The sequence below is a fragment of the Solanum lycopersicum genome, chromosome 10, assembly GCF_036512215.1.
Source record: "Solanum lycopersicum chromosome 10, SLM_r2.1".
NCBI classification, from domain to species: Eukaryota; Viridiplantae; Streptophyta; class Magnoliopsida; order Solanales; family Solanaceae; genus Solanum; species Solanum lycopersicum.
In genome coordinates, this window is record NC_090809.1 from 2,157,061 (window position 1) to 2,168,177 (window position 11,117).

The following is an 11,117-nucleotide window of genomic DNA, read 5'->3' on the forward strand; positions in this document are numbered from 1 at the left end:
TATTATAGTACATTTACGTAAGTTTCCCTGAATTCATTGCGACCCCAATAAATTCCCCCCCCCCCCCCAAATATATTTTTTGTGTCCTATTGTTTCTTATTATGCTTCGATCGAAAAAATCACAATTTCTACGATATAAAAAGATATTTGTGACTTTTTTATTTGTGCCTTCTATAAAAAAGTCGCAACGTAAATGTGAATATATGTTATTCAAATTTATTCTTTCTCGTGATACCTATTCGGAAAAAATAACTCTTTAATTTTTCATTCACACCGCACAAACTTAATGATTGTTATTTTGGTCAAACATTTCACATCAATTTAACTAAAATTGGAATAGAACATTGACTGAAATTGTACTTACATTATTTAATGAGATTTTGACAAATTAATTATAGTCTAAGTATAGGTAAAATTATTTCTGTATAACTAATACGTTACAGATTCAAATGGTAAATAAATCACTAATATTTACACTAGAATAAATCATCTACATCACAGTTAAGAGTGCAAACGAGCGAATCGAGTCAAATATGAGTCAGATCAAAAAACGAGTTAAATAAGTGTAACGAAAGATATTACAATAAAATCAAAATAAGAGAGATAATCGTAATATCATAAGGATGCTCACAAAGCTACATACACCACCAAACAACAAAGATATTCAAAAGGGTATATTCGGACTCCGCCGAAGACCAAAACCTGATATTTAAGTAGAAAAGGATAGAGGGCGATCCACGATTCACCAAGTTTCGAGCCAATGGCCCTCGGAAATTTCTCGATTATCGATAAAAGATTCAAAACAGTATATAGAACTAACTGTAGTAAATGTAGGGACATTACCATTAACACACTAGCAAAAGCAAAGGTCAATAGACATGTCCAGAAGCACCAAAAGAAAAGTACTATTAGAATTGGCAAGAAGATAAAGTAGAAGATGGACATTAAAGAAACATATTCGTTTCGCCATTTTTTCTCATTGACCTCAACGTCTTACAAGAGAGCTAGCGCCGTTCTCTTCTCTTTCAAGAACTTGAGTTTCTGAGCATCGCCTAATGCATTGCAGGGCCAGAAACTCGTGGCCTCACGGGTGTCTTTGAAGGACTCACCCTATAACATTAGCAAAGTTGTGAAGTTAGAAGTCATGTAATACCTCGCGGGAGAAAACAAAGACGCTTCAAGAATCACCTCAAATACAAAGTTACAAGCCAGATTATGGTAACACAACAAATATGACCCTTTTCCTATAAAAGCATCAGCGCTGCAGCGCTATCGCGTTTTCTCCAATTCATACATTCGACAGTAATTATCACTTGGTATACTATAAGCAAATGATTACAAAAGTATTATTGAGGCTCCAACATGTTTCGAACTAAAACAATAATCTTTTTAAGATACCTAACATGTCGATTACGTTTATATAAGATCCTGCCACATTGTATTTTAATCTGTTTGCACGGACTCTATGGAAATGTTGCCGTACCCGTGTCAGATCCTCCAAAAGAATAATACTTTTGGAGGATCTGAAACGCGCTCGTTAATATTTTTGAAGAGTCCGAGCAACATAGATTCTAATTATTAGAATAGAGATAGGATTTTGTTGCATATTTCAGTCATATCTTGTTCAAATTAAGTTACACACAAATGTATTAAGATAGATTACAACTTAAGGATGCTATCACTTGATAGTAATTTTTATGCGATACATATAGGATCAAGACGCCTTTAACTAACTACCACTTAATCTATAGAGTTGGATATTGCGATTATATATATTAACCCTGAAACAGGAACCAGCAGCTAGTCACATTTCCTCGTTTCACCCTATCTGATATAGACTCTAGCCAAAGCATGCAATGTGCAGACCTTTTAAACGAAACCATGATTTGTAGTTTTATTTCGGACAACAGAGAGGGGGAAAGCATGGACAGAGATAATAACGATGAAACTCCACAGGGAGAAGAAAGACGTTGCGGTTTGAAGGGGAGGACTTAAAAATGCATAATTCTAGTGCCTTCAATTATTCAAAAATGCCGATAGTAGAAAGATGCTAAAAGAAAAGAACAAAAATGCATTCACAGCTCACAAGGGAAAAAGTTAGTGCGGAACAGAGGACGCAATTTCTAAATAAGCTTACCTGATAGGTTGGGTGCCCAACATCTCACCACAAAGATCTAATGCCAAAATTGCACTCTCAGCCTGCACAATTTCAAATATGAGTTTGATTGCTATGATTGATCCACCGTTAGAGAGATTGTCTTAAATGAAATTACAGTCAAGACTCATTTCCAGTTTGTTGTTTCTCCTTTTCACCCTATATAAACTATCAGGACAATTGAAAATTTTACAACAAAAAGAGATTATATAGCAGTTTTGAAAAAGACAATTCTCGATAAGAGAATAGTGTTAAAATTGGGAAAGTAATAAAAAGAAGGGGGGAAGTTCAAATGAATATAATGAGGTTTTGTTTCTTTTTTTCTTTTTTGGCAAGTAATGAAGTTTTGCATCTTGTTTCGTGGAGAACTGTTGGGCATTATATAGTTATCTCTTTCATCGAACTTCCCCGAAAACCCAAAAAATAATTGAAAAAGCCCTCTCAAATCAAATAACAAAGAGCTTCCTCTCCTAAATTGTGCCCCATGGGTAAAGGACACCTAATAAATAACAAGAAGTACATTAAAAGCGCTAAAAGTTAATGGTGAAATGACATAACGAGAAACCCATGAAGGAAAGCGGAAGGTTGTATTAGTAACTAGGGAGCAGGTGTGCTTTCCTAAGAACAAGAATATCGCTTCTGATATTTGGACACATCAAGCTCCTCAAGACTTTAGTTGGTATTATAAAAAGCTCAATGGGCTAAAGGAGGAAATAAATGACGTTCTGCTGGAGGAAACTACTCGATAACTAGTAATTACATTGCTATCACTTCTAAAAAGTCACTATTTTCCCACTGAAAAATGTTCAGTGGCTATTCCCATAGATATTCTGATTGAATCGGTGAGAAAAGAAAACATAGTAATTTTTCATACAAGAGAAAGAAATGATAGATGTTTTGAAAATAGGGATAACAACCTGCAGGAAGTCAAGCTTAAATGTATTCTGTTGTTCTGTTTTTGGTGTACAAATGTCTACTCCAATGAGACTGAGTCAATCATAGATGGTTTAGGGTCCATCTAGTTCCTGGTTTAGCATTGGAAGGACTTCAATCTTTTTCTTCTTTTTGTAAATATGGTTTTTAAGTACTACCTAGGTACTGACTGAAATACAATGTTACTAGTGTCAAAAAAAAATTAGGAAGCTTCCCACTATTTCAGTGAGAATTTGTTTCCCACCATGCATTTTCCCAGTGAGCGACTGGTTCAGTGGAAAATATGAGTGAAAATCATATTCTCTAGAACAGATTTCCCACCGACTCGTGGTGGAAAAGACCTTTATTTCTAGCAGTGTCTCCTTGGGTAACAAAGAAGACTGGACCCCGCTAAACTTATATGGACTGCTCTAGCACACCTAGACACAGGTTTATACTATGGAAAGGTTTAGCACAATCTTCAAAAGAGTAACTGTACATAGCGAGGTTGTTCTTACATGGATTAAGGTAGAAATTATAGAAAGAATAGATATACTTAAGGTGTCTAAGATGTAGACGATTTTTACATTCAATACTGCATAATTAGATGATGCTTCTGAGACTTTAATTCCCATTGCCTAATTAGTGTGGGATTAGGTGCTCTTTAGGTGTTTGCTTTTACTGTTGTCAATGGTAATATTCACAGTTGTTACCAAAAAATGCAAGATAGAGAGAGGCGGAGACAGAGAGACGTCTACTTGGTGTGGACAAGCCTTTTCGGCTATTGAAAAGACTTGGTTTGGAAATGGGATATTCACATGTTCTTGTCCATTCTCTATTGGACATTGGCTTCATTAAGGTCCCGTTTCGACTTTAAAAAAAATCCTTTTTCTCAAAGAGTATTTTCAAATTAATGTTTGGTTAATAAAGGTTACTATTTTCCAACTTGGTTTGCCTTGAACTGAAAGGTGCGGAAGGACAAGGTTCGTGTAGAGGGGACAAAGCTAAAAAGATTAACATCTCAGAAGAAACAACATACCATAACAAATTCAACAAAACCGATACGGGTAGAGTGCACTTGATCCCCCAAAAGCCTCAGACGAGAAACCTGCAAAGGAAGACTTATCATTCAGCTTCACCTCTCAAGTCAAGATTCACATTGTATTGAGAGATATTGAACATCATACTGACCACACCACATCTTGTCTCAAAAAAGAATTTGACATCAGCTTGAGAAACCTGTTGATCATAGAGTACATTTATTTCTGAAATATAAAATGAAACAGCAAGCAGTGTTATGAAAAGCGAAAAGCGCAAAAAAGAGCTCTAAGGTTTGTGGGGGCTTTTAAGAGCAAAGCACAAATAAAGAGTGGGCTTTAATGAAAAAAGGCACAAATGGAGAAAAAATATGAATATATATGTTAAGTCCAAGACAAATTTTATAAGCACGAATCACAAATATATGGACAAAAAAATTGAAAAAAAGTAAAGGCCATGTGAAACATCAATGGTTTAATGTAGCCTCTTCACGAAATGCTCATTGGCTAGAAAAAGTATGACTTAGAGCCTTGATGACGATACCAAAACACACATTAAATCCTTCCTTCTCAAGAAAAAAAAATACACATTTAAGTGAGGCAAAACACTCAAAATCTTTTGAGGCCACAAGCCAGAGAATACAACAAGTGGTGCGTGCACAAGCTACAAAAATATCCAATAGAAAGATGCCGTCAAGAAAAAAACATGGGTTTTTAAAGAAGATTTCAAACATGAAACACTATACCGTCTTATCGATATTTGTACAATAGACTGTCCTAGCACACATTTCACGCTCATCCTCTGACTGCATATAAATCAAAACAACACGTCAGCTGACAAGAAAGCAATTAGTCGTCCTCGACTCCACAAGGATGAGATAGAACCAAAAGCAAATACTTGAGTAATATTCTCCAGATACAGCACAATGAAATGCCAAAAATTTGCATACCCTTGGAAGGAATGTAGGATTCACAGGTAGAATAGCGGTTTTTGAAGGTAGAACCTTGAGTTGGGAGAAACCTAAAATTGTTCCACAAAGACAAAGCGACGCTTTTGCAGAATCTGTTCATAATGATTTCAAATGACATTATTAGTTTCAACTGTTCAGCGAACTTAAGAATTTCAGCCAAAACATACTACTCCCTCTGTCCCAACTTAGGTAATGCAGTTTTACTGGACACAAAATTTAATAAATATAGGAAGACTTTGTAATGTTCAAAACCTACCCTTAAAATAAATGAATTTTGAAATAGAAGCGTACACCTTCTGTGGACTTTTTGCCAAATAAGTAGGACCAAATATGGGGAAAATGTTGATGGAATCATTAAATTTTGCCAAATAAGGAAATGTATAGTTCTTTTTGAGACTGACTAAAACAGAGAGTGTGTCACAAAAATTGTGACAGGGGGAGTACTTACATTCATCAGCAAACTCAACAAAAGCAAAGCGAAGGCGGGAGTGTGGATCACCACAAACTCGGCAGTCCACGACCTGCAAATAAGCACCACCAAAATGAAAACAACAACTCTTACACTCTTTAATAGAGTAACACACAAGATGTTGTATGAAGACAGTCTACTTTTGGAAACATTATAACTAAGTAGTTGCAAAAGGAAAAACTAATATGACAAACGGAACATAAACATCATTACTTCATATAACGTTTACCCACACGCTGCAGCCCCAACACACACACATTAAACCTATGCCCTTCTGCACCTACCAAACTTCTGTTCCAATAGTAAATAGTTGAAATGGGTGTATGGAAATGTCAATTCTCATTAAAGGCACCTGTAAAGAACAAAGCATGAGGCGTACATCCCAATTTTTAAGGCAAAAATGCTACATCCAGAGAAACCAAGCATGCAGGTCCCACCATAGACCAAACTGCACGCTCTTGAGTGTGATGATGGAAGTTAGGAAACAACAGGAACCAAAAACCCATGTTCCTCTATAGTGAACCATAGGGGGGAATGATTTGAAAAGTGTAAGTCTTAGCACAGATTTATTCTTGTATGCTTAACACTGATAAGCATGAGGGCTAGTCCCCTTTTGTCAAATGCATCTTCACAAAAGTGAAATCGCGCATAATTCAAATTGCTAAAAGGAGATGATTTGCTGCCAATGAGGACTGGAGATTGCTGGAGACTGAAGACATGTATCTTATTTTTATAAAGGACTGAAGACGTATATATCTATTTAGGTGAAATTCCAAAAATAAACAATTAATAATAAAGTTCACAGAAGTATGTAAAATTAATGAAGGGGCTAAAGCAAGGGTTCAAGTCGATAAGCGAGGAGACCAATTCTCACTAAAGCTCAAGTATTACTTTTCTATTTAGAGAACAATGTTATGGGGCTAACATGGATCTACTCAAGGACCTACTGATTTAGGTAAATAGCTAATGAGTTCCCCGACTGGAGAGGTCTATTTTTTAGGACAAACCATGTGCTTCTCAAAAAAGTCGGAAGAAATGCAGAGGATTTTAAAATTAAAAAATATTCATATAAATATAACCGTCTGGCTGCTTTTTCTTTATGTTATGCTTAGAGGAGTAATCTACCACAAGTCATTTTACAGGTAATCCAAGTTAGCGTGGATAGTGGAGCTTTATACAAATTAACAGAAACGGAAGGTAATTACTTGTTTCTTGCTTTCTCAAGTTATAAAAAGAATCATGCACATAAGAACTCAAATATCTGATATGATGATTCAATCAATGTTCAAAAGGGCGTAGTGACTTACTTGTCCATATGCACTAAATAGCGCAGCAAGCTGTTCTTCCGTGATCTATATTTAAGGTAAAAGGCAACATAAGAAAAACTACATAAATACTAATATATAACATCATACAGAATTCAACAATCGTAGATCATTACATACATTGATATCAAGGTCGGAAACATAAACTGTTCGCCTAATGCTATCTTCTCTTTGAGCTCTAAAAGATCTACTGTTCATTCTCCTTCTGCTTTGGTTAAAGTTGTTTCCTCTCTGTGAAAAAATAAATGTGAGACAAAAGAAAGGAACTTCACCACACAAGAAAGCATGACAAACGCAATCGCTGGAGATGGTTGTTCATGATTCAGATTGGTCGCTAAGGCATTAAACAAGACCAACAATTGAGTTACACAATGCCATTAGTAAATTAAAAATGTCAAGTAGGTAAAATTGTAAGTGGTTTTCTGCTAGTAGTTAGTAGCATCGCTGTCACTAGGCTAAAATGCACGTTTTCATTTGAATGTCAGCAAATTTGATGATCTGACCAAAGCCTTTGAGTTGCCGTATGTGAAGTAACAAATTAGCCCTTTATATCTCATCCACATATAGCAATAGTTTTGTTCAGTATCACAAAACAACCAATATAATGAAATCAAACAGCTAGCACATGCACATTAAACGACAAATTCCACGATATCCACTAACATGATTCCAATGTAATGAAATGGCATAACTAGCGCGTGCTTAGATGGTACTCATACACTCAATCCAGCTAAGAAAACCAAAGGAATTGATCCCATTTAACTAACTTAATGCCAATTTTCTGTTTTTAACAAATGGCCCTGGTTTCTAAATTCTGTTCAATCAGAAGCCCTTGAAAAATGATTAATGCCGAAGCCCTTGAAAAATGATTAATGCCGAAATGCATTTGGACCGTTGCAACAACTTAAAGTGGAAAGTAATCATTTAAAATCCTCACAGGATCAATAGTTACCAAAATACATGGAATGTCCAAAAAAAACACTTCTTACCAAAAAAATATGAACATATCTCAAACAAGCATGACAAAAAGCAGTTACATTTCCCTCAATACCAACTATTACTAGCACAAACTAATATACGCACACAACTCGATGAAATTCAACACGAATACTTTCAACCATGTTCAGTCATGAGAAATAAACCTTAAAACAGACTATAGCAACATCAAACTTGCAATTATTCCAAGTAATCATCCAATTAACAATTGTTCGGTCATGAAAACAGATTATAGCAACATCAAAATTGCAATTATTCCACTTAATCATCCAACTAACAATCATTCAGTCATCAAAAATAGCTTAAAATACACAAAAACAAGAAAATAAGATCTCAAAATATTAACAATACCCTTCTGTTATTTCTGAAACCATCCCCTCCCATAGTCATCTTATCAGCTGTCACAAAATTGTTAAAAACTATCTGATCACGATTATACGAAGAAGGAACAAATTCCTTAGCCATTGGATTCAGCTTCAGATTATTCAACATATGAACAACAATATCTTGCATTTCATACTCCGATTTTCCATTAGACACCACATCAGACTCTTCAACAACACCATTAACTACAGATTCAGACTTCACATTTGGCACAACAACCTCAATAACATCAATTTCATCACACCCTTTTGCACCAGCCGCCATTGAAACAAAAAAAAAACACTCAAATTTTTACAAGAAAACAGAAAAATAAGAGGAATTCTTGATTCCAATATGTTAAAGATCAGATTTTTACAGCAAAAATCTAATCTTTACACAACCCCAATACAGAAATATGTAAAATTAAATACGGGTATAGATCAAAAACTCAAATCTTTAATCTGAAATTGAATTATTTTAGAGCAAAATGTGTTCAAGAAATGCTTATTGACTGAGACCCATTTGGGGAATCAAAAGAAAATGATGAGTGAAAGAGAAGACAGATACAGAAAGAGAGAGCTCAAGAAGGGGTTTTTGACAAATTTGATCAAATGGTTGAGTAATGGATTTTGATGGTGTGGTTTATCAAGAAAACAACATGTGGCTTTGGGCTTTGGCCTATTGCAAATTGCAACTCTCTTGTGGCAATGTGTATTGGGTACACATATCAAGGAAGCAATTGTAGAAAACAATTTATTTATTTTTTATAATCGTGGCGTGCGAATTAACTCTATATAACAATATCAACCTAGTCACGATAATATAATGTATATGTAACAAAGATAACATATACACATGTATTATCTCTATCTTAAGAGATACATCTTATGAGACCATTGATATATACTTCAACCAGCTTTATATTAACGATATCCAAAACGTAATGAATCGAATCGAATTAAATTAAAAAAATTAAATTGTTCGTAAATCTAAAAATATTAACTCACTTCATTAATTACCAAATACATCCTTTTGGTGCATGGAAACAAGCATTTGTATGCTATAAAATTCTAATATATTCTTTACATTGATTTATGTCACAAAATAATGATATTTTTTTCTTTTAAAGAATATAAAATGAAAAATAATTTTATAAATGAATATAAAATCATTTAATTCTTTGCTTTTTTTAAAAAAAAATCATGATATCAAACACATGAGTCGATAATAGTCGTCGATTAGAATACATACATAAACGAAAAGTTGAATAACTCAAATTTCATTTGTGATTATTTAGACATTTTTACTTCAGTGGATATTTAGACACTTTAAAGATTATATATTATAAATATGTATTTTCAGAGTTAAAATATTTAAGGAGTCAACTCTAATCAATTTAAGATATTGAAATTTATATTTTTTAAAATTGAATATTTAATTATCATTTTTGTATTATGTCATTAGAAATTGACAACTAAAATTCCCATGTATTCCTCATAGATTAATAGAGTAAAATAAGAATATATGTACCTATCTTTGCATAATTTCTTACTTTTTTGCAAGAATATTTTTTAAATGTGTTAAATGCCTAGGGAATGGTGCACAATTATTATCACTTTGATTACTATCAAAACATTTATAATCACTTTCACTTAGTAATTAGTCCACAATGAACTTCTTGTTTCATCTATTGCCAAACATAAAGATATAATAATAATAATAATAATAATAATAATAATTAAATATAAAATTATGTATTTAAATATCTTTTAAGATGATCATTCTAAATTTACATTCTCTTACATAACTAACTTAAATCGAATTAAGGTATTCAGATATGTTAGATGAATATATAATTGTCAATTAAGACTAAATTTAAATATTTAAAAAGTTGATGTGTTTTCACAAATTAAGTATTACAATTTGTAAATTGAGAGAGTTAATGAATTTTGAAATGTATGTGGTATTTTATTTTTACATTTAAAAATTTAAAATGTATGTCTAGTGATATTTGGTATAGATATGATAATGATATAATAATTTTGAAAATTGAATATCAAAATTATAATATCAAAATTTTAAATAATCTATCGTATCATATTATGCCCACCCCTATTTGTTATACATCAATTTCAATACCTAATTACCAAACAAAATTAAAGAACATTTAGTTTTGTTCTTTAAAAAGGCATTTAACTTCCAACCTTTTTAGCTAAAATTAGGCAAAAACTGGTTCTTTTATTTCTTTATTTTTTTCATTCGAGCCGATGTTTGATATTTATTTTAGGCTACAATGAATTTGAATTAATGCCAATAAATTTCACTTCCGGAGATAAACTCCCAAAGCTCGAATTTATAATTTTGGATACCAATTTTGACCAGAATTTTAAAATATATTTTTCTTTATACTGACATGACAAGAACTACAGTTTATCATACTTTCGTATAGTTTTTCAATATCGAAACTTTAATTTTGAAATATTGAAAATTGAACTAATCTCCAACTTAGCTTGGAAGTTTAGTCACACCGACTTCCGATAAGCAATAAACTGAGACAAAGTGAGTATGCCCCATGCCTCGTATTGATGATCTATTTGACCAGCTTCAGGATGTCGCAATGCTTTCTAAGATTGATTTGAGATCCGGTTACCATCCAACTACATCCCTAAGACCGCATTTACGACTCGATGCAAACTTATAATGGACTTTTTATCCATAGTGTTTAAATTTTATATACCATCAGGTGATCCAAATGATATCTATCGCCTACAGGTAAGCCTCCTTAAAATATGAAATTTGGAAGTAAAACATGTTAAAGGAGATATATCCGATAATATAAAAATTACTTATATCGATCGACAATATATATTACTTAAACTCTAATCAATA

General features: G+C 33.2%; 1 protein-coding gene across 1 annotated transcript; it reads right to left on the reverse strand.

Annotated features, from left to right (window-relative positions):
• Positions 1 to 741: 741 nt before the first annotated feature.
• On the reverse strand, positions 742 to 8,965 carry LOC101256421 (polyadenylate-binding protein-interacting protein 9). Its single transcript, XM_004248179.5, has 10 exons — positions 8,217 to 8,965; positions 6,990 to 7,100; positions 6,852 to 6,896; positions 5,524 to 5,596; positions 5,055 to 5,167; positions 4,851 to 4,910; positions 4,259 to 4,306; positions 4,107 to 4,175; positions 2,138 to 2,199; positions 742 to 1,110 (listed from the first exon to the last, which is right to left on the reverse strand). The coding sequence occupies exons 1-10, from the start codon at positions 8,511 to 8,513 to the stop codon at positions 1,053 to 1,055; spliced, it is 936 nt and encodes a 311-aa protein (XP_004248227.1). The 5' UTR covers positions 8,514 to 8,965; the 3' UTR covers positions 742 to 1,052.
• Positions 8,966 to 11,117: the final 2,152 nt, after the last annotated feature.

Excerpts from the sequence above, each read along its gene's own strand:
- LOC101256421 (XM_004248179.5), bottom strand. The coding sequence starts at position 8,513 with ATGGCGGCTGGTGCAAAAGGGTGTGATGAAATTGATGTTATTGAGGTT. Across the intron at positions 5,597-6,851 it reads TATTTAGTGCATATGGACAA|GTCGTGGACTGCCGAGTTTG; the intron begins GTAAGTCACTAC and ends GCTTATTTGCAG. Across the intron at positions 1,111-2,137 it reads TTGGGCACCCAACCTATCAG|GGTGAGTCCTTCAAAGACAC; the intron begins GTAAGCTTATTT and ends CTAATGTTATAG.